Here is a 24,465-nt window from a genome sequence, read left to right on the forward strand (position 1 = left end):
ATTCATTAAACTTTTGTTTTACATAAAAACATTGTTATTTACTATCTATAAAAAACATTATACAACTCGCTATGAAAAGAATAAAGGAAGGAGATAGACTCTTAGAAAACTAACCAAAAGAGAACTTCCTTATACCAAATCCCAAAATTGTACTGACATACTGTGCAGCCTCAGATAGCACTGGACCAAGACTTTCACAGCCTGCCCTTGTAAAACTTTGGGCTAGGAGGAATGGGGTGAATACATGATCCTCTCTATAAGCGGCTTTTACATTCCCAAAGAAATGCAGAAAGTGCTATTCATGCTTGCTTCCTTGTGCCAAACTCATAATCATGGCCCTATCAATCTAGGTTCAGCCAGGAGACAACACACAGTAATGTAGCCCAGAAGCCAAAGATTTGCAAGCCAAGTAACAGAAATATGTTAAGGACTCTAAAGGGCTAAAGACCAAGTTTGGAAGAGAGAATAGTCACCCCTCCCACCCCACCCCCACCCCCCACACTCAGTTTTGTTGGAGATATGGTTGTAAACCACTGGGTGCTGAGAACCTGTGCTGGGTGGCCTGGGTCAGAGCTGGTTTAGAATATGAATAACAGGAACCAATCCCCTGGGACACAAAGCTGGGGTGCAGGTGGCAGAGGAGGTTAGGTTTCTGCAGGTGCAGTCAGGAGCAGATCTTGTCTACATGGCAAAGGCCTCAGGAACAGCCCTGTTCCGGGTAGGCAGGCACGAGGGCAGGGGCACATCCTGTCCCTTTCAGGACTGCAGCAAGGTGACCACCAGGCCGCCTCGGCTGGAGCTGCGAGGAAGCTGAGACTACGTTCTGGGTGTGTTGTAGGGTAAGGAAAAAATGTCAGGCTTTTCTGCCCTCCCGCCATCAGGATAGATGATGGATCCTTGCGGTCCTGAATGCATGCCTGATGGCGGGCACCTGGAGTAGGGTGTGGGCATAAGTAGGTGGGATTCACCTGGGCTGAGACTGGGCTTTTTAAGGGCGGCGTCAAAGGGATGCCAGCAGCAGCAGAAGCCGAGAGAGAAGCAAGAGAAGCAGAAGCTGAGAGAAGGCCAGAGAGCCCAGAGTAGGCCTGCCACCCTACCGGCCCCCCCAGCGCCCCTGCCTCCCCGTGTACCTGGTAATCCCAATAAAAACCTGCAAAACCACTGAGGACTCTGACTCCTCCTTTACCCGACTGCTGGATCCTAGAAAACCTGCACTGTGTCCAGTCCTGCCTTTACAGTGTGCAACTGAGCAAAGCACTACCAGATGCACACACACCACTGACCATGCAGCAGGAGGCACAAGAAAAAGCAAATGTTAGCACACTGAAGCCACAGAGAGATGCTGCTTTCCTCCTGCTTGTCCCTCCTGCATCCTCTACTGAACCTACTCCTGAAGGAGAAAAGCTTAGAGTCTAGTCTGTTAGCACAGAGCAGGTGCTGCAGGATGAATTTGGAGCTGAGAAGCAATACAGTGATAAGTGGCTCACGGGACTCCTTTGACTACTCACTTCTACATGCCCTCTTATATACACATTTGAATCCCTGCATAACGAAGCCAACTATATTTTGCTTTCAAGATACAGCTATCTTGGTGAGTGAAGTTCTTCCCTCCCGCAAATTAGGAGACACAAAACCTCAACAATCATTGCATTCATTGCAGGGTACTCAAATTCAGTCATGGTTTCATTAAATTCTCTTAGCTAGAGACTACTTGGTAAAGCCAACTCCCCCAAACTTTAAATAAAGATGGATAGAAGAAAGGAGACAATAGCTTATATAATCAACACATGCATGTAAAAATGAAAATATGTGAAGGTACCAGAATCCTTGTTTCTCTGTAGTTGCTCATGAGATTATAGCTGATAGCTGTATCTTCTACCTTCAACTACCCACTCCATATTTTTCTTGCCCAAGTCAGAACCCAGACTGGGTTTCTTACCTGGTGGAATGATCCAAACCTTCATCCCTGAAGGGTCTCAATCTTTAATCATCTTACCTTTTTCTGGTTCCTGTAGTTTTCCATTAACCTTTACTGTTGGCACAGAAGTACGAAGGGGAACCTCAGAAAATCTCCAGGGTTCAGTAGGGTTCTGTGTAGCCCTTGCTTCCACCAAAGCAGCAACCAATTTCCCTTAGTAATTGGGATCAATCACTATAGTGAGTAGGTTAACCTGTTTTTTTACTTATTGGCTCAGTGCTATAAAGAGTGCAAAATGGCCAGGTGGTACTTGACAGAATTCTAAGATGGACCCCATCACTCCTGCCCATTGGTGTGTACCCCCTGCATAATTTCCCCGTGAGCATGGCTGGTATCTTTAAATCTAACCGATAACATCTCTATGGTTATGTTAGATGGCAAAGGAGTTTTGCAGTAGTAATTAAGGTTCCTTAATCAGTTAACCATACTCCAAAGGGAGATGATCTTGGGTGGGTCCAATCTACTTAGTCAGGTCAGTCTTTCAAAAGCAGGAGCTCCCTTGCTGGTCTAGAAGAAAAACAGCTGCAGGGTAAGGACCTGAGGACAAGCTCTAGGAGCTGGGAGCAGTCTTGAGCTGATAGCAAGAAACCAGGGACTTATATTTAAACATGTTGGATTTGTTTGAAGCTTGTATTTAGGATATTTATGGATGCTTAAATTGTTATCATCTTTGCCAGTGGGAACCAATTCAAGCAGGCGCTTAGATTGTCTCTCATTGTGGCCCAGTTTTTTCAGTATGCCAGGCTGGCTGCTCCAGGCTGATACTGTACATTTCCTGTCCCACAGTTGAAATTACCCATTTCTTCAAGGAGCCTTAGTTCCTTTTAGTAGGAAGCAGTATATAGAGATCACAACCTAGGCATTGTTTCCAGGCCTTTTCAGTAACAATGCTAAGAGATATTGTTACTGTGTTCCTAGGTTTATTTAAGATAGCGTACTTTATGGATTCATCCTTCCAATTCAAGCCTGGGATTTACTTGACTTCATGAGTCTTATACCTGTGCTACCTTCATCATGAAGGTGAAGTTCCTAAACCACATCATTCTTTGTGATCATCTCAGCTAGAGTGAGAGATCATACCACCCTCTTTCGACAACTTCTATGGCAATCAACAATAAGCCAAAGATGAATATGCTATTTTTGCCTGTATCTGATTTTCCGGACCAAATGGGAAATAATTTGAGGCCAGAGTTCTGTTTGTTAAACAAAGATGAAGAAGGTTCTAAAGTTCTAGTGTATTTCCTGACTAAATACCCCTTTCTTTTTGTATCCCTCAAAATATACAACAGTACTTACTATAAATACAATCAAAGTTAGTATGTAACTGTTAAATGAGTAAGTGTAAAATTAGATTTATAGTCAACTTTTCAGACACAGAATATGAAAAACCTCTAATTCTAGTGGTGATTAGGTTAAAGATGTTAAAGTTATTTTGAAATAAGTTTTATTTCACAGATATAAAATAATTCTGAACATTTACAACCTGTACAAAGACTGGTAGTTTTATATTTTAAAAAGTTCATCCTTTCTGAGGATGGAAAAAAAATTAAAGACCACAATGACATTCCAAATTACAAGTTCAGGGAAAGGAAATATGAAGAAAGTATTCTAATAAACTACAAAATCCTGAAACCATTTTGATTGAAGTAAAATGAATAATACTGGAATTAAAAACAGTGTAAAAAACACTTTGGTCTGTAAACATGTTTAGCTTTTTTCTTCATTCAGAGGATATATAAAATTGTATAAAATATTAAAATGAAGCATTTAAAAGTATAATGAAAAGGAGGTAGGGAATAAAAGTTAAAGAACTTATTTTGGTAGTTCTTCAATAATGATGCGAGACACCGAATTCCATCCAGTAGAGGCATCTCCTTTGGGATAATCCGAACAGGTCCCAACCCAAATAGCAACATCCACTAATCCAGCACCAATGCCTTCACAAAGTCCTTCCACTGCAAAACAAAGATGAACGTTACATCTTCAGAACAAAAAGTAAAAATTTTTAGCGTATTACTTCAGCAAGCCAGATTATTAATCAATTAAATGCATAGTGAATTAAAATTTCAAATGCTTACTGACAACTAGTTTTATTGACTGCCTTTTCTCTAATGCTACGTAGAAATAAACAGAATGCAGAAACTGAAATAGAAATTTTCTCTTACAAACTCAGGATACCTTATCTGCCCTTTTAAAGGACAGGACTGAGAAATCAGTCTCCTTATCAGTCTAAAGACAAGTTCTTTTTCTTAGTACATAAATATTTTTCAGAGTTGTATACATATTCATCCTATGATAAAAGCTTAACAAGCAGTATTCTTACAGGTTTCAACCATAAAAATAGAATCCCTATAAAGACAGCCTACAATAAAAAATCAATTTACTTGATTAAATGAAGGAAGCCTATACTTTTAAAGCCAAGACTTTTGATTTGACATGCTAGTTTCTTTTAAAGGAATCCCTTTTCAAAAATTACGTCTGTATTTGATGGTATTCAAATAGAAAAAAAGGCCTTTTATAACATTTTAAAAATTCTAGCACAATCATTCTACCTAGTCCTTCAGACTTGGAATCCCACTTTGCACAGACTTCCCTCACGGTGGAAAAACAAACCAAAAAGTCCTTTGCGCTTATGCTTTCTATTCAGTTGCCTTTTCTCAGGGTCTTGAGTGTCACATACTAACATACAACTTGTATTCCCTCTTACCAAGGCTCTTCTCCTACATTAAAAAAATAATCCCCCCAGTGGTCATTTTAACTGGCAAAAAGATGTAGACATGTTGATATCTGTGTAAGGGAGAAAATGAACTGCAGGTTGGCAGATTCTTTAAGAAAATGAATGGGGATACGTGAGTAGTGCAGGGATGATAACATATGACTGGTGAGGCTCCCATCTGGCTGAGCTTAGTGCATTCCAGCTGAGCCCCAGGGATGTAGGTCTAAAGCAAACTGCTTCCTTAGCTGTTGCATCAGAACCCAGGGACCTAGCTCTGGTTCAGCTCCCTTTCAAACTGAGAGAATGAGCAGTGTGCCCAAAACCCCAGTAAGTCTATCTTCTCAGTGCTACTTGAAGTGAGAATGCCCAGAAATCTCATGTATTTCTTGACAATCCTGGACTAGAGAGTTGTTCACTTTACCCCACAGGAAGTCAGACAAGCTTGGGTCTAGTGTAAGTTACATTAGATGATCATTTCACCGTCCTCAACACTGAAATGTTTTTCGAATGAAACAACATTTTGCCACGATGATACAGTATTGTACCGCAGCTTATTAAACACCTGGAATTTGTTGTTACCTCCTAGACCACATAACAAAATGGCATTCAAATGCCTATGGACAATCCACTAGGCTTAACGTCATCCTCTGGTGTGCTAACTATAAGTGCCCCCCTTTTCTTTCCCTCAAAGAAAAGTATCAGTGTGCAAGAGAAGGTAATTTTATTAGAAAGGCAACCTTAAATTCATCTTAATACAAAAACTGTTACGAACAACAAACTATTAAATACTTGTGACATGTGAGAGGACTAGGGAGAGAAGGGGGGTCGGTCTTCAGTTTCTGCCATCCTGAGCACTGATGCTCTTATCTGGTAAGACACTTCATGTCCTTGGACCTTCTCAGTGTAAAAGGGAGGGAGTTAAAATTTCTTCTTGAGTATCTTGTGGGGTTTTGTAGAAGGATGTGGAAGAGATGCCCTTGATTTCTTAGGGATAAATGTATTATATTCTAGGGGTCACCATTTGATTTGGATCCCTGAGGAATGACAAAATACCATTTTTTTTTTTTCTGGTTGGCAGTGGAGACTCTCTTCTTTGCCCGCTGCCATTTATAAGTACAAGATTAGTGAGTAATCCCTTTAAGAAATCGGGGAAATGAAGCCAGCCATTTAGCCATCTAGGCATATGCTGTGCAACGCAACTGCAACTTAAAACCAAAATGGGGCCAGTCAAATATTGATAGTGGTTTTGGGCTATGACATCAATAGGTAATTTTGTCCCTTCTACTTTTTGGTGCTTTCTAGACTTTTTTAAGGGAAACTTAATATGAAACAAGCCAGTATTTTTTCTCCCTTACAGCTTCACTGACAACTGGTTTTATTGACTGCCTTTTCTCTAATACTATGTAGAAATAAGCAAAGAATGCAGAAACTGAAATAGAAATTTTCTCTTACAAACTCAGGATACCTTATCTACCCTTTTAAAGGACAGGACTGAGAAATCAGTCCCTTATCAGTCTAAATTAATGGTTCCCAACCTTGACTGTATTTTAGAATAACCACTGAGTCCCACTGGGACGCACTCAGGCCCATTAAATCAGACTCCCTGGAGAAGTGGACCCAGCAAGGGGATTTCTTAAAGTTCTGCATGTGACCCAGTGCTCAGCCAAGGATGAAAACCCATACTTATGGCATTACTGGCTGTTTTGCCATTTCATCTAATTAAGTGATTTTAAACCTTGGAGCTCTTTTAAAATATAGCTGCTATGGTCCTTCCCCCAGATATTCTAATTCAGCAGGATGGGACCTAGGCATCTGTGTAATTTTTAAAAAAAACCCATAGGAAATTCTGAAATGCAACCACAATGAAGGATTATTTGTTGAAAACTTGCTACAGTTCTCTTTGTAACAGACTAGTGACTCAACATGATAGTGGATTCAAAACTAAACCCTTGGTCTGTACAGCTCTGCAGCATATTCTACAACCGCATTATTCTACTTACCAGAAGAAGTACGATGAATATTAATTGTTGAATTCAGTTCAGGGCTTCCTTGATCCAAATAAATTATGGCTTCAATGGGAAGAGGTCCTGAACATTCAGCTCCGTTGAACGTGAAATACCAACGCTGACAGCAGGCATTTCTGCATTTTAGCCGAAGTGAGCCACTGAACAAAACTCTCAGAGCACTATTCGAACGCATCTTGGTAAATGTACACTCCTATCACAAACACACAGAGGGCTTAATCAGCACTTTCTGCTTTCATTAAGAAGACACTTTCAAATTGTATTGTGAATCTTATTGAACTACCTGTTGCTCCAAACCACATATAAAAAACTTAACTTTCACAGAGGGAAAGAGTCTCTGAAAGATAGATATGTGATTCTGATATTAAGAACTCTAAGAAACTCAAATTATGGCTTTGTTAGAATTTTTCGTTATATAGGTTTACCAAAAAAATGGTAATCATCAGTATATTAGATTAAACTAAGTTATATATTTATTTTTTTTCTTCACTCAAAAAATATTTCCTGAGCCCTGTGTGCTGCGAGATGCTACAAATAAAGTAAGGAGCTAAACAGAACCTGTGCCCTCTGGAACTCACGTTCTAGACAATCCCTGTCCATATATATTTACTCTTGACCTGTTTCTTTTTGAGCAACATCAAACAGTACCAGAGGTAAAGCAAAGGTGGGGTCTTTTCAGTCTTCACCTATGTGTCAACTATAAAGCCCAGGCTTGTTTTTGGTTTTGTTTTTGTTTTTCAAACTGCTTTTTGCAAAATATGTTGTTTGGCTCAAGATCCTACTATCTTTTACTTGTAGAAAATCTCCTAAACCCATCCTGACCACAGCTAAAAGGAACTTGAAAACATTAATAATTCACAGTCTATAGTGATAGCTTTCCAACAGAACTCAGCAACTTCTGATAAACTATAAACAACCAGTCTATCAATGTCAGATGTTTAATGAAGTAGGCAACATTTTAACAAAATGCTTTCTAAGAAATCACATATGAAAATAAAAATGGTCAGTAACCAAAACTACAGAATCTATATGAAAATAAAACCTCTGCTCTTTGCCTGAAGGTAGGAATGGTTGACATCAAGAAGTAATATATCCTGGATCTGGAGTGATGTTCAGAGTTAGTCAACAAAAGAATAAAGAGGCTTATAAATAGCACATATTCTTCAACTCTGCCTTTCCATTGGACTTGCCAGTTCCTTTGAAAGAAAGCACTAATCAAAGTGACTGAATCCTTAATCAAAATGCATTACCAGACATGCTATTTAGAGTAATTTCTCCTCCCTCCTCAAATGTTTAAATGGTCACTGTATTACATGCCTGCTCCATTCTAGTTCACTTTAATTTACCAATTTTAAGATGGGGCTGCCACCCTAAATAAGGATAAATATCAATGGACTTCTAACTTTCACATAATTCCTATCATGAGGCAATTTCTTAGAAACCTCTCTCTACTCTCTGTCTGGAACCACATTAGAATTTTGAAGACTAATTTAAAGTTAAACGCACTTTAGGACAAGATTGAAAAGTTACTCCCTTTTTGTTGGCATTTTAAAAAAAGTTGTGTTAGGATTAAATGAATTTGATGATTAATTTGTCTTCAAAATATCCTTATAAAATTACCTCTGAAATGTTATCCATTTTTTCACTAAATTTAAATAGAAAGTCACATGGTACCTATGCCATATTTTTTTAAGTGTCTTTGGTAAAAATAATTGATATGTAAAATTAAGTTGAATTAAATTTCACCTAAAATAAGCACTCAACTGTGAAAACCCTTAAGTTATGCTTCAACTTTAAAATAATTCAGACTTTACTTACCGCAATTTTCCCAAGATCTATGCCATAATTCAGCGAGTTCCATGAACACTGTTTGTAGTTAGGTGTCCAGGACTCCTCAAAACTTTCCCTCAGGCATTCCCCCTTTTCTCCTTTGAATCCATCCCGACCTGGGATCCCCGGGGTCCCAGGAATGCCATTGGCCCCAGGGCTTCCATCTCGACCAGGCACTCCTGCTGGCCCTTGCAAGCACATTCCATTATACTGTAGTGGAAAAAAAGAAAGGGGGAAACTCTGAATTCAACTACATTTATTTTAAGCCCTTAGAATCCAGACCCTCTTCACACCACTTGCCTGTGTTCTAGATGAATTGTTACAGAAAATTGATTTTTAAATTCCTTCTAAAAAATGAGATGTTTTGCTCTTGCACAAACGTTAGACACCCATGCACACACCATATCAACAAAGACAAAATATTTTCATTTTCTTGCTTCTTCTATTTCTCATTAAAGGCAGACATAATTTTTAAATAGCTGTATTTCAAAGTAGAAATAATTTGGTATATACTACTTTACTTTCTAATCCAATATCTTGTAAAGGGACTTGGATTTCAGAACTATACTTTTATAGTTTTATGCAAACGTTGCACTATTTGGGAATAGTTAGGATTTACCTTTTTTTCCTAACATTAATACTGTTTTAATGGAAAAAAAAATCTTTCTCCATATAGCTTTTTTCCTCTTTTGAATTATTTCCATAAGATGAAATAATGAGATCTATTTATAAAATAAAATCCTACTGTTAGGGGGAAATGATGTCCTGAGCTAATTCTATACAGGCTTTGTGGACTCCACCCCCACTCCAGACTAAAGCCATCAAGACATTGGGAAAGACAAATCCCGTCACTACCAAAGGGAGGGTGGCTGGGACCTGAGGGTGGAGTTGGGCAGCCAGGTTGGGTATAAAAACCAAACACGTGGGCCTTGGGCTGGCTTGCTATTGCTCGCCTCCCTGCTTCACGGCTCCTGGCTCGTGGCCAGCTCTCAGAGCGCCATTTTGGGATTCCTGATCGGCGAACTGGGTAGGACACATTTAAAACTTTGTCTCCCACTTTTCTCCCTGAGCTGTACATTTCCTCATTTCCCCTTCCCTTGTAAATAAACCTTTTATTAACCTTTCGCGTGTGCCTGCAGTAGAGCACTGATAAGTCCTGTTAAGCGCGCGGGTGAGGACCCACAGTCAGGCACCCCGTTTTGTATTGGGGTTGCTCTACAACACTACCAAGCAATAATTGTCTCACACTGGCAACAACTCCAAGTTAGACATGCACATCTGGTTCTCACTGCTATTGTTAGGTGGAGGAAGCATCATCAAGATAACACTTCTGGCGGAGGACCCCATCTTTTCTCACTCAAAGAATAAAACAATTGGTTGCAGGTCACCACGGTCTTCAGTAGGGGGGAAGTAATCTGTCATACACCTAAGGGCTAGGATTCTTTCTCTTTTTATGGGGAGAGGGGAATAGTGTCATGTGAACATTAAGAACATGTAGTTTAGAGCTAGAGTCTCCACGTTTTAATCCCCACTTCACGATTTATTAGCTGGGTGAGACAGCACACTTTACTTAGCACCTCAGTGTCTATTTCCTTCTCTGTAGAGGACGGGTGGGTGGGGGAGATGATAAAGATTATTACTTTGTAGGGTTTGTTTGAGATTGAAATGAGATAATACATAAAATGTGTCTGGCACACAGTAAACACCCCATCTGTCAGTCTTGATTATTCCTGTTATTCTCCCAAGACCAAGTAAAGCAGAGACCCTGGGTAATTGAGTCCACATTCTTGTGTGGACTTCCCCAGGGTCTAGCTCGGAGAAAGAGAGTACTAGAAACCCGGCCAGCTAACACACATAAACCACAGACACCAGTGAAGTCTGATCAGTAATAAAGGTGTTATCTGCATCTCCATGTGTCTAATTACCTTATTTGCTCCATTAGATCCTCCAAATCCTAAACCCAATTCATTTAAACTTTCTTTTAAAAATTCCCCTACTTGGGGAAATTTTTCAATAGTGAGAACCAAAACATAAGTTTCCACATACATGACAATAACTTCAAAGCTTTTATTTTAATTTCACCCTCTGGAACTGAGCACAGCCATATTGTAAAATCCACAGACACTGCCTGGAAAGGGTCCTTAGGCATCTAATGTTTTCCAGTCAATCCCATTCTCACATCATCGATTTTTTTTTTTTAAATATTTATTTATTTATTTATACAAGCACTGGGTACAGTCAGAAGCGCGGGAGGGTGAGAGAATTCACCAGAGCCAGAGCGGGGAGCAGAGCAGGCAGAAGGACCGAAGTACACTGCTGAGGGGAGCAGCGGGCGGCAGGAGAGGTCTGCGCGCCATGTGGGACCGTCCTCCGGTGGCCGGGGAGCGGCCGGGGAGCAGCCGGGGATCGAACCGGCGCCGCAGAGGCCGCGGGCAGCTTCGCAACCCAGCGCTCAACTGCTGCGCCACCGCCACCGGGGAGGCCCTCACATCATCGGTTTGATCTTTGTTTTGATAAATAGCTTTTGTGCCTCTGACCATTGACATTACCCTGACTGTAAGGAGGAAAAAAAAAAAAAAGACATCGCATTTATGGACTGCTGGTGAGATAGTAAGAAAAGTAACAAAACTGCAAAAGTCAGGCATGCTAAAGTCTAAAACATTCTAAACATTTCCATTTATTTTAGACTTAGTTTTCATTTTAGCAATTTCATTCACTTTCACTAGTACTGTTTGAATACAGACTTCAAATATGAAAGGATAAACAACAAGAGTCTTCTATCATTTTGTTTCCCTCACTAGGATTCCCCTCAAGGCAAGAATGTATACAGAGTTTTCTTTTCCTATGTATCAGTAGTTATCAACTTGGGAGGGAGGAGTTGCTGTTGGCACCTAGTGGGTAGTGGGCTAAATACACTTCAATGCTCATGAGAGTCCCCACACAAAAAAAATCCAGCCCAAAATGTCAATAGTACCATGGTTGAGAATTTTTATTTGCTGTTTTATCTGAGACCACACAATTTTGAATTTGGTTCCACAGGTAGTATATCTGCCCTCTTTCACTTTAAAATGCTAACCCAGGGGCCTTCCTGGTGGAGCAAGGGGTTAAGCACCGCACTATGAAGCAGTCCGCAGCCTCTGCAGCACGAGTTCAATCCCCAGCCGGCCAGGGAGCAACCCACATGGCACAGCAGACCTCTCCTGACTCACCCACTGCTCCCCTCAGCAGTGTATTTCAGTCAGTCTGTCTGTTCTGCTCCCCAATCTGTCTCTGGTGAATCCTCTCACCACCACCTCCCCCCCCCCACTCTCCGCATCTCTGGGCTGTACCCCAGCTCTTGTTTGCACAAATAGATAAATCTTTAAAAAAAAAAAAATGCTAACCCAGCTCAGGCTGAGTTCTATAAAGTTCTGTGGGATGAAGCCCTGTTTCCATCACTGGCCAGCAGGGGGCAGAGCGGCTGGAGGCTTGAAAAGAACGCTTTCAAAAATCCTGTACAAAGAAGTTGCTTTATAACTCTGTTGAAACCTTCTTAATGGCTATGTAAACTTTCCCCCCAGCAAAACCAAATCCAATCTACAGGACGCACCTGAACCCAGCTGCCCAATAAATTTTTCCAAATCGGGCTACAGTTATGGGAAATCACAGGTACTGTAAATCCTTGGTGGAAAAGAAAAAATGGCAAGCTTTATAGGGAAAAGAGACATTATGTGTGTCATAATTACAAATTCACAAAATGCAAACTGCACATAAACCACAATCATCTGGTACAGTTTTTGTTTTTTTTTTTTTTAAATTTGGACACTTAAAATAGACTGTGTCCTTGAACACAGGAGCTACTTTGAGGAGAAAAATTACACAGCACACCACCAAAAAGTGCAGGGTAAAAGGGCAGGAATCTTTCTCAGAGCTATTGAATCTGGCATAAAACTGGCCGGGGAATTTGGCTTGTTAACTTAGTTGACAAAGACAATAAATTTGAAACCGTATTTTTAAATCAAAATATGCCCTCCATGTCCTGTGATGCCTGTTAGCCACATTTGTCTGCAAGGAGATTGGCTTAGGGATTGAAGCTTATTGCAGAGGAACATGGTAGTGGTGAAAAGTTGATTCTTGCCATGGGATAGAGAAACTCTCAGCTCTCCTCCAGATTTGTTGACTTTTAGAGGAAACCGCTTTAAGCAAACAGACCTTTGCATAGATTAGCCCTTCCGAGAGCATTTAGGCTCTCATGGAAACTGTCTCCTGTAGCTGGACTGTGATGCTTCTACTTGATGGCCACAGGCTGAAGTTTTAAGATGTCTGGAAGGGCTGACTGTCCTTCTGTCTAATGGAGCAATGAGAGGGGGTCTTTGGAGGGCTAAGGTCTGGCCCCTTCATTTCCCCTCCCAGCCTTAAACCCTCTGAACCTTTCCTGGCCTCAGCTATGGTCAACAGCATAAACTGCAGTGATAATCCCTAGGAAGATGACCCAACATGACTCATTGTCTCGAATTACAAAGAGCTGGACGGATCCTTTGTGAGGGTTATTTTCCCCTGCAGGCAGACGTGGCCACCAGCCCCAACAAAGGCCACGTTGCAAGGCCCTGACCCAGGCCCACCCAGGCATCAGTGAGTCCAGGGTCTGCCAGGCAGCTCCAGGGTCGTGTTCTAACCTACCCAAGTTCCTCATTTCACTCTCACTACCGCTCTGGCCCTTCCCATCCTCCCAGGGGGACCTCAGAGGCCAGAAATTATGGGCGACTCCAGCTACTTTGGGGTGTCCCACCGACCCAAGTCGAAAACTGACTCCACGATGGCCTCTCACTTTGACCTCCCCTTGGAGTTCCAGGACACCACTCCACGCGCAGCCCAGGTCTTTCCTTACTCTAGATTCCAACAAAGCAGGACACCCGGGCGCACCCGAGGCGCAGACACCCAGCTGTACAGGCATCACCCACTCCCCTCCCGCCCAGCAGCTAGACTGACGCCTCTGGGGTGCCTCTCGCGGCTCTGTCCCCTTCCACGCACTCACCAGGTCCACCACCTCCCTGGGTCGCAGTAGCGCCTTTTGCTTCCCCTTGGGGGTCTCAGAGGCGCTGGACTGCGCCCGCAGCTGCAGCAACAGGAGCAGCAGGAGGCCGAGGAGGCGCTGCGGGCCGGGGGCGGCGGGGCCCTGGGGGTGCATTGCTCGCGGCAGCCGCGGGGCCGAGCAGGAGGAGAATCCGGAGGCAGAAGGTGATCAGCGTCTAGATCCAGGGCGCTCCGAGGCCGGTGCAGGCGGCATCAATGAGCTTTTCACCCGCGAGCCTCCCGCCCCTCTGGAACCCAAAGTTTCCATCCAGTAATTGGCCAGAGCCCCCACCCGAGGCCGACTTGGGGCGGGCCGACAGTCTGACCCGCCCCCTCCTGCAGTCGCCGCTCAGCCCTAGGGGACCCTCGCGGGGCCCCGCAGACTCGGGAGGAAGCCGCCTGCAGAGTCGGGCGGTGGCCCGGGCGTCTGGGAGCCACAGGTGGAGGCTTCGAGGGAGGCAGCGCCGACGGCAGCGCCTGAGAGCAGCGCAGAGGCGCTTCTTCACCCGGGTCCTGAAGTTGCCTTCAAGAGTTGCAAACCCCGCACTGTCGGCAGGCCCCTTTGGGGAGGTGATCATTTGTAATGAGGGAGGGGTAGGAGGAAGAAACTTAGGTATCATCAGTTCTCCCAGGGGCCAGTAACCCAATTGGTTCAGAACAAAAATGTTCCGTAGTATCACTTACTGAGCTCCAAGAAGCACGCAGTCTTTTACAGGTACTCTCTCTACGTGAAAATTATCACGTTATTACAGTTATCACAGATTATTAACCCTCCTGTCTCTATGCTTATTTTTTAAAAAAGATTTATTTGTTTATTTATACAAGCACTGGGTACAGTCAGAAGCGCGGGAGGGTGAGTGAATTCACCAGAGCCAGAGCGGGGAGCAGAGCAGGCAGAAGGACCGAAGTACACTGCTGAGGGGAGCAGCCGGCGGCAGGAGAGGTCTGCGCGCCAGGCGGGACCCTCCTCCGGTGGCAGGGGAGCAGCCGGGGATCGAACCGGCGCGGCAGAGGCTGTGGGCAGCTTCGCAACCCAGCACTCAACCACTGCACCACAACCACTGCACCACAACCACTGCACCACCGGGGAGGCCCCCTCTATGCTTACTTTTATACTCTGTGGGTTTGCAAAGTCATATGTCTTACATATCTGGAGTTTGCTATCTCTGCCCAGTTGAGTTTTCTAAACTTAGGCCCATTCTACCATTACAGATTTTAGCTCTAGTTAGAAATTATGGATTGGTTTAGAGTTCTGGGAGCAATTCCAGAGTGATCTTTCCCCAAGATTTCCAAATCTTACGCATATTTTCTGTTCAAATATTTTTTCCTATTTGACCATTATGAATTTCTTATCTGTCATGAAAACTCCTTTAAGGTTGACATCTTTAAAACATTTACTCTCCCCAGTTTTCCAAGTCTTCTTTTAATGCACCAGTAAAAAAGCTCACAATTTTCCTTATATAGTTCTCATATATTTCTTACGGGAACCGCTATGTTTTTTGCTACTATTGCGAATGGAATCTACACCCCCTCCCCATCTATAGCACTATTTTTCTATTACTGTGTTATACCACAACTTAGGGACTTAACACAAGTTTATTACTTCACACTGTTATGGGTCAGGAGTCCAGCACAGGTTAGCATCATACAAAGCAAAGGAGTCAGCCATGTTAGTGACATACAAAGTGAAAGTCAAGCGTTCTGAACTGACAGACAAGGAAGATGCAAGGTTGTTGGCAGAATTCATTTCCTTGTGGTTGTAGGACTCTGGTCCTACTTTCTTGTTTATTGTCTGAGTACTATTCTCAGCTACCAGAGGTCACTCTCAGGTCTTTGACATGTGACCCCCCCGCTTCCTCTCATCACACTTTGAATCTCTGGTTTTGGGAAGGATGCAGTCCTTGTAAAGGGCTCACATGATTAAGTCAGGCTCATCCAGGATAATCTTTCTTTTGATTAAGTCAAAGTCAGCTGATGAGGGGTCTTAACTGATGTGCAGTCTCTTTTGCCATATAATGTGACATAATCATGGCAGTGACTCCATTATATTCACAGGTTCAAGGATAATCAAGGGAAAGGAGCTACACTCCAAAGGGCAGACATCCTAGGGGGCCATCTTAGAATTCTATTTACCAAGGTTTATTTTCATAATTTGCCTCCATATAACATTAAGACAATCTGTTCTGGCAAGTGGCAAGGAAATCAAGATGGTCAATTAAAAAAATCCTAATTACACTGCACTGTGTGCAGGAAAGCACATACAAGAGTATCAAAATTTTTAAATTGTTAAGCATTCACATATCAATCACCCTTTTATGCCAAGTTGATGCACCCTTTCATACATCAGTTGATGAACATTTCAAATTATCACAGAATGAATCACCGTCTGCCAGTAAAGTTCCCTGTCAGCTGCATTGCTGTCTTTGTAAAGAGTATTTGTGCAATTATTGATAATTTTTGTATTTGTTATTATTTTCAAAAAAAGAACAAGAGGATATGAAAAGTAGTTTTTTTTTAAAAAAAGACTTATTTATTTATACAAGCACTGGGGTACAGGCCAGAGGCACTGGAGGGTGAGAGAATTCACCAGAAACAGAGCAGGGAGCAGAACAGGCAGATGACAAAGACACTGCTGAGGGGAGCAGTGGGCAAGGCAGGTGAGGTCTGCCGCACCCTGTGGGAATTTCCCTGGCCCACCGGGAATCGAACCAGCGCTACAGAGGCTGTGGAAGAGCTTCAGAGCGCTGCGCTCAACCCACTGCGCCACCAGGGAAGCCCTGAAAAGTAGTTTTAATAATGGTAGTTCATAAACTTAGTATAGTTGAAATAAATATAAAAATAAACGGACTGGAAAAATAAAATGGCCATTTTTTAGAATCACTTGGACGCTTACTGAAATTAAGGTAAAAGAGCCCATGCATTAGTCAAAGAAGGTTCAGTCAGACAAACATAAACCACACGTAATACTTCAAGTACAGGGGATTTAATATGGGAGGTTAGTTACTAGATGTTGGAAAGCCAAGATGTTGAGGTCAGTCAGATGGTTACAGCTACTACCCCTAGGGCCAGAGAGAAGCCAGAGAGAAGAAGTGGTGTCTCTGGGAGAGGTCCTGGAAGCTAAGGTTTGGAAGCAGCCCCATCACCCTCTCAGGGAGTGCACAGTTGGTTCTTACATTTCTGGTGGGAGCACCAAGTGTACAGTGTTTGGACCACTAGGAGATTAATGACTGCTTGTGCTGATACCTCTGTAGAGTGTGGCACAGCTACTACCAAGAGAAGCTGGAGGCTAAAACTGTAGCTATTCTCTGCTTAGTTACTTACTAAGTACTTTTGCCTGGTATTTATAAAATGTTCAGTACATTTTATTTTTATCGTACTCCATATAAAATGAAAGGAAGATGATTCAATAGTTGACACTTAACTATGTATCAGTAGTAGTATTATTCAGGATTCATTAAGAAACAGAGTCGACTAATTAAAACAGAAGGAATTTAATGTAGGAAATTGACCACAAAGGCTAGACACTCAACAGGGACAGTGAAGCAACCACAAACTGGCCTTAGTTATAAGGTGCTACCACCCCTATGCTAGGGGGACATAAGGCGACCAGTGAAATATGGAGTCATGTTGGAATTGAACATTGGATGATGGAGCCATGAAGATGATGACATCACTGTCAGAAAAGGAAGAGGAGCAATACCCTGTCTTCTCTCTTCTTCCTACCCTCCAATCTTTAATTGGTCAAGCCTACCTAGTAGACCCCCAAAACATGAGCCTGGAAAATAGCCTGCAGGGGTCAGTCATATGCGATACAGAGCAGAGTTTGGAAAGCACAAATAATGAATCTGATAGCAAATAGCACTGATGAATCCATAAAGGGGGTACTGAATTCCTCCCTTCACTGGCTCATAGCACACAGCCTGCAATAAAATCCAGCAACATGGCTTCATCTGTATTCCTAAACACCTAGATTACCAGACTGTTTGAATTGCTATTAAATGGCTAATCTACCCACATCCTGCACTGATAAATATTAAGTATGTAGTATGTTTACCAGCTCATTAATGACTAAAATTTTTGTAGTTTTAAGAGAATAAAGGCTGATAGAAATTTGCAGAAGCTAAATCATTGACGAAAGATGAATGAAACTCTCTTGTCTGCAATGATGATAAGTGCATTCTACATGTGTCCTCTTTGGCTTGTGCATATTTATACAACTGGAAGCTGGTATCATTTGCAGTGCTCGAGGGCAAGCTGGTCTGTGTTAGACCCGGAAGAGTTACACTTCATTTATTCTGAATCATAGCATACTGTATTTTTTCTACTTGGGTAGTCTTACATTTCCTGTTGCCTTTTTCTTAAATTACCTGAAGTCGTGCACTTTCTTCCCTCTTCATTGTGCCCTGTGTGCAGAAGTTTTGAAATCAGTATCTTCTGCACAGACTCTGCATTGTAAGAATTCCTTGGGAAATTGTTCACCATGGAGATCATGTTTGAAAATGGTCAAGATTGTAGTAATTTCAGAACCACTCAGATGACTCTTTGCAGTCTGTCTTTTTCAAGGCACAAAGAACCATCTGTTTTATGATAAAATAAAGCCAAAGTAAGCAGGATTTTTGGAATTACATATGAAACATCAAGGTTTACATATGCCCAGAATTTCTAGCTTAAGCAACAACTCACAGATTGGGAGGCAAACACTATATTACAACAGGAGGAAGATCTTTCAGGGTGCACAGAGGAAAGCAGGTGAGGACACAGCAAGAAGGGGCCACCTGCACTCCCAGGAGAGAGACCTCAGGAAAGAGTAAACCCACTGGCACTTTGATCTCAGATTCCAAGAAAATGAATTTTTGTTCTTTAGTCCACCTGGTTTCTGATGCTTTGTTTCAACAGCCCAGTGGACTAAGACAGGTGCATAACCTCCTGAGCTGTGTTCAGAAATCTAGGCCAAGTGTTCCCACTTGCTCTGGGGAAATGACGAGGAATGTAGAGCAATGGTTCTCAAGCTTCTGGGAACATCAGCATCATCTAGAGGGGTTGTCAAACTTTGACTGCGGGCTCCTACCTCCAGAGCTTCTGAGTCATAGAACTGGGGGCGGGGGGTGGCTGAGTGTCTACATTTCTAACTAGCTCTGAGGCAGATGGTCCTTGGACCACACACTAGAATAAAACAGAGATTTTTTAAAAAATTATTAACTGTTTTAAAAGTAGCAATAATTGACCCATGATGTTGGAATGAATAACACATTTTAATAGAAATAGCTCTATTTTCCAAAACAAAAACACTAACAAGGAGAGGGGTGTTATTTCACATTTTTGCCCATTTTTCATATTTGCTTCTATGGTCAATCTGCTGCCATATCACATATTATGCAGCCTCTGAAAAACTCCACAGCACACATGCAAGGGAATGAAAGTGAAAAAAGAAAATAACATCCTATGATGAAAATTCCAAGTGCCCCCAGTGCCCCTGGACAACACTTGGAGAACAGATAATTATGGGATAGGCAGAAGGCAAGAAACCCCAAAGCAGAGGTTTGAGAAGCAGCAGGAGATCCAGGAGAGGGCGCTGGAGCAGGAGCAGAGCTCTGCCTGTGCTGTAGTCAGGAAGCCCCAATCACACAGTTGCCACAATCACAAGGGTGAGCAGATGCGTCCTGTGTAGTGGGGAGGTTAAAACCACAGCAGAGGGCCTCCCTGGTGGCACAAGGGGTTAAGACCCAACCTATGAAGCTAGCTGCAGCCACTGCAGCAGAATTCAATCCCCAGCCAGTGAGCTACCCAATGGCGCAGCAGACCTCTCCTGACTCGCCCGCTGCTCCCCTCAGCAGTGTATTTCAGTCAATCTGCCTGTTCTGTTTCCCACTCTGTCTCTAGTGAATCCTCTCATGCCCCACCCCTCTGGCCTGTACTCCAGCTCTTATATGCATACATAAATAAATCTTTAAAAAATATTAAAAAATAAAATAAAATAAAACCACAGCGGAGCACAAGCCTCCCTAACATGAGATTAGAAGTCTCATCTGTTCAAGCATCATTGGCTCCCAGATTCCCGGACTGCTGGTTCTGCTCCTTAGCCCAGGACTTTGATTCCACATCCTTCTAGAAATCTTTGGTGATTTCCTGGGCTTTTTAGTTCCTTGATTTCCTCGGAACCCGGTGCTGTTCTCCTTCCTGTCTTCTTGCCTTTAGCCTTTGCCCATAGCTTGCATGTCTTCCTCCACCTTTCCACTCAGCTAAGCCTTCATGACTGTCTAGCTAGAGACCCACCCTTTACTTCCTGTGGTCTGTTATCTCCCTGACATGCCCGCCTGTTTTTAAAGTACAGGACTTTATTAGAGTGCTTTTGAAACTCACCAATATTTTTAGTCATTCCTCTCCTATTCAAGGTAGACTTTGGATGTTAGGACACATTCTGCTCAATAAATATTCATTAAGTGAATAAATAAATATAAATTAGCATTCTTTCGGAGGCAGAAACATGAAATGCCCCTGTTGTGTATCCCCTTTCAAGAGTGAGAAAATTCTTTCTGGAGTTCTCTCTGTAGACTTTCCTCCTGAATCACTGGCTAGAATTGTCGCACATGCTTAGAACAAATCATTCCACAAGAGACATTAGGCCCAGAGGACTAGAAAGAGACTGCTTCCCCTGAAGGACATGGTTGCTTGGAAGACAACGAACAACATTCGCGCTCTGCTGGCAGGGAAGGAGGGTGAGGGGCAGGTGTTCTTGGTTGACTATTAGCAAGATAGCTGACATCTGCCTCTAATGATAATCTGACTATTTCCCCATTTTTGTCAGTCACAGGAAAGTCATTGGTTTACTCACCCAATCTACCATCAGTTATTTCTGCTCTGGTATCCTGGGGAAGTTAGAGACCTCCAGGAGGCATGCTTAAGATAGAGCACAAGAGGGCTTCCTTGGTGGCGCAGCGGGTTGAGCGCAGTGCTGTGAAGCTGTCCGCAGCCTCTGCAGTGCCAGTTCAATTCCGACTGGCTAGTGAGATTCCCACATGGTGAGGCAGACCTCTCCTGTCTCACCTGCTGCTCCCCTCAGCAGTGTACTTCAGTCCTTCTGCCTGTTCTGCTCCCTTCTCTGTTTCTGGTGAATTCTCTCGCCCTCCCGCACCTCTGGCTTGTACCCCAGTGCTTGTATAAATAAATAAATATTTTTAAAAAGGGGGTACAAGAAGTCAATCCCTAAGTTCAAAGGTTGAATCATAAAGTCTGATTCATAGATACTAACCCATGGCAACTACTCTCTTCTTTCACCAGTAGTTTTTCTAGTATGAAAAAAATAGGGAACTCAGCCCAATTTTTAGAAAAGGAGCCTCATCTTAGTTGTGGTTATAATGAAACATTCCTGAGGAAATCCATTTCTATGATCTTTATGCAAAGGTAAGAATTTGCACAAATTTCTTCAGCTATAAACATGGGGGAATGATGACAATAATAAGTGATAAGCTGAATGCTTTTCCTAACTTGAGGTCTGGTAAAAACAAACAAAAACTAAGCTGCCAGACAAGAGGTTTAAAACTTTTGCTTACACCCTGAGTTCCTGTATTGAGAGGCCATTCCATATGAATTGGCTTTGATTTACTGCTACAATCAAACTGAACTTTGTAATGGGGGGAACAGAAATTCTAGGAAGTCTTTGTTCAACATAGTATTGGAAGTCTTAGCCAGAGCAATTAGGCAAGAAAAAAACATAAAAGGAGGACTCCAAATTGGAAAAGAAGTAAAACTATCACTATTCACAGATGACATAACAGACGTAAACAATCCAAAAGATTACCAAATAAAAAAAACCTACTAGAAAAAATATATGAAAACAGTAAAAGGGCAGGTTACAAATTCAATACATAAAAAATAGCTGTATTTCTATATGCAAGCAATGAATTAGAAGAAAGAGAAATTCAGAAAACCATCCCATTTACAATGACATCAAGGATAAAATACCTGGAGCATACTTAACAAAGGAGCTGAAGGATCTGAAAACCATTAGATACTGTCAAAGGAAATAAAAGGAGATGCAAAGAAATGGAAAGATACCCTGTACTCATGGAAGAATAAACATTAAGATGGCCATCTTACCTAAAGCAATTTACGGATTCAACCCCACCCCTATCAAAACCCCCTATGGCTTTTTTCAAGAAAATAGAATAAACAATTCTAAAATTTGTATGGAAATGCAAGAGCCCAAATAGACAAAGCAATCATGAGAAAAAGGAATAAAAATGGCGATATCACACTTCCTGACTTCAAACTACACTACACAGAGACAGTAATCAAAACATTATGGTATTGGGGCCTCCTTGGTGGCGCAGGCAGTTGAGGGCTGTGCTGTGAAGCTGTCCGCAGCCTCTGCAGCGCTGGTTCAAACCCAGTTGGTCGGCGAGAGTCCCACATGGCACGACAGACCTCTCCTGCCATGCCCGCTGCTCCCCTCAGCAGTGTATTTCGTCAGTCTGCCTGTTCTGTTCCCCTCTCTGTATCTGGTGAATCCTCTCACCCTCCCACGCATATGGCCTGTACCCCAGTTCTTGTATAAAAATAAATAAATCTTTTAAAAAAAAACCCAACAATATGGTATTGGAAAGAAAACAGGAAGCACATACCAATGCAACAGCATAGAGATCGAGACAGAAACTCACAAAAATAAGGACATTTAATCTTGGACAGAAGAGCCATGATTATACAACACAGAAAGAAAAGCATTTTTTAACAAATGGTGTTGGGGAAGTTGGACGACTACATGCAAAAAAAAAATGAAACAAGATCAAAATGGATGTAAGATTTGGATGTAAGACCTGAAACTATAAAGTACATTAAAGAAAACAACGGTCATACACTCTTGGATATTAATGCAGGAATGTATTTGGGGTACAAGGGCAAGGAAAACAAAAGTGAAAAATAAACAAATGGAGCTCTATCAAACTAAAATGCTTTTGTTACTGCAAAAGAAACCACGACAAAAATAAAAAGGCCGCCTGCAAACTTGAAGGGCCGACAGAAAATGTTGAAAAAATGCTCAACATCTCTTATTTTAAGGGAAATGCAAATCAAAACCTATATCAAAAAGACCTGTATCAAAAAGACTGCAAATGACAAATGTTGGCATGGATGTGGAGAAAAAGGTGAACTCATCCATTATTGGTGGGAATGTAATTTGGTGCTGCCTCTATGGAAAATGATACAGAGGTTCCTCAAAAGAAAAAAGAAAGAGAAATTACATAGGATCCAGCAATATCACTTCTAGAAATTTACCCAAAGAATATGAAAACACTAATATGAGAAGATTTATACACTCTTATATTCCCACCAGTATCATTCACAATCGCCAAGTCATGGAACCAACCTAAAGGCCCATCAACATAAGAATGGGGAAAGAGAGCCTCCCCGGTGGCGCAGTGGTTGAGTGCTGGCTTGTGAAGCTGCCGGCAGCCTCTGCAGCGCCTGTTCGATCCCTGGCCACCCAGCGAGGGTCCCACATGGCGCGCAGACCTCTCCTGCCGCCCGCTGCTCCCCTCAGCAGTGTACTTCGGTCCTTCTGCCTGCTCTGCTCCCCGCTCTGGCTCTGGTGAATTCTCTCACCCTCCCGCGCTTCTGACTGTACCCAGTGCTTGCATAAATAAATAAATAAATCTTTAAAAAAAAAAAAAAAGAATGGGGAAAGAAACTGTGGAATACATACTCAACAGCATACTACTCAGCTAGTAAATAAAGATTAAGTGGTGCCTTGCGAAAAAATGTGTGGGTCCTGAGGTGGTTATATTGAGTGAAATGAGTCAGAGAGTGAAAGATAGTTACCGGATTTTTTCACTCTTTTGTGGAATATAAATAACCAAATAAAACCAATTGGCGAAACACAACATAAACAATTCTCAGACTCTGAAAGATATATTGGTTAGGGCCTCCCTGGTGGTGCCGGGGGTTGGGACGCAGCCTGTGAGGCTGTCCATGGCCTCTGCTGTGCGAGCTCGATGCCCAGCCGGCTGGGGTCAGCCCACATGGCGCAGCAGGCCTCTCCTGGCTTGCCTGCTGCTCCCCTCAAAAGTGTGCTTCTGTCAGTCTGCCTGTTCCGTTCCCCCTCTGTCTCAGGTGAATCCTCTCACCCTCTGAGCCTCTGGCCTGTGCCCTAGCTCTTTTAGCATAAATAAATAAATCTTTAAAAAAAAAAGAAGTTTATGCCTCCTTTAAAAAAATATATACTGGTTATTAGAAGGGGTCTGGGTGGGGAGGGGGAGAGGAGGCAGTAGGGGAGGGAATGTGATAATGTATTGGCATGGAGGCTTTGGTAGAGAATGAGAGAAGCATGTGCACTTGGAGGTGTGAAGTTGTAATCCCCAAATTATATGGCAATATAAACAATTTGCAAATCAATAAAATTTGAGGAAAAAGACATTTGTTTTCTCTCTTAATAAAAAGCTCAGTGGCAAGGCTGCTCCAGAGTTGGTGAATTCAACCATATGGTCAAGGATTCTGATGTCCCCCCCACATTTTTATGGCCTGCTACTTTTAGGGTTTTGGCTTTGTCCCCACATTATCAAGCCCCCTGAGATGACAACCAGTCCTGGTGTCCCAGCTGGATGCAATCAACCTAGAGGAAAAAGAACCAGCCTGTGGTGTGCTCCTTCCCAGGAGCCGCCTACCTTTTCATATCATTGGTGAGGAGGGGGCCACGTACCAAGCCCTAAAATGATCTCTGGCCAGGAGGAGAGCCCATAATTTGCTAAAGCAAATCAAGAAGAGACTTCATGTAGAATAGAATTGCAACAGGAGTGAATTAGGGTTCTGTAATGAGGAAGGATAAGAAGATAAATGTTGAGTTGGTAACTAGCAGCTTCTGGTGAGGACACAGA

General features: G+C 42.5%; 1 protein-coding gene across 3 annotated transcripts; it reads right to left on the reverse strand.

Moving 5' to 3' along the window:
- Nucleotides 1–3,790: 3,790 nt before the first annotated feature.
- CTHRC1 (collagen triple helix repeat containing 1) lies at nucleotides 3,791–13,715 on the reverse strand (the record flags this gene model as incomplete). Of its 3 annotated transcripts, none has more annotated exons than XM_084230121.1 (4): nucleotides 3,791–3,927; nucleotides 6,695–6,911; nucleotides 8,537–8,758; nucleotides 13,563–13,715. In XM_084230121.1, 4 exons carry the CDS (start codon nucleotides 13,713–13,715, stop codon nucleotides 3,791–3,793), a joined length of 729 nt encoding a protein of 242 aa, XP_084086247.1. The 3 variants fall into 3 exon arrangements, with proteins under 3 accessions (XP_084086247.1, XP_084086246.1, XP_084086248.1); XM_084230120.1 differs by having other exon boundaries at nucleotides 3,791–3,933; XM_084230122.1 differs by lacking the exon at nucleotides 8,537–8,758 and having other exon boundaries at nucleotides 3,791–3,933.
- Between the last annotated feature and the right edge of the window lie 10,750 nt (nucleotides 13,716–24,465).

This window comes from Talpa europaea (genome assembly GCF_964194135.1).
Source record: "Talpa europaea genome assembly, chromosome: 3".
NCBI classification, from domain to species: domain Eukaryota; kingdom Metazoa; phylum Chordata; class Mammalia; order Eulipotyphla; family Talpidae; genus Talpa; species Talpa europaea.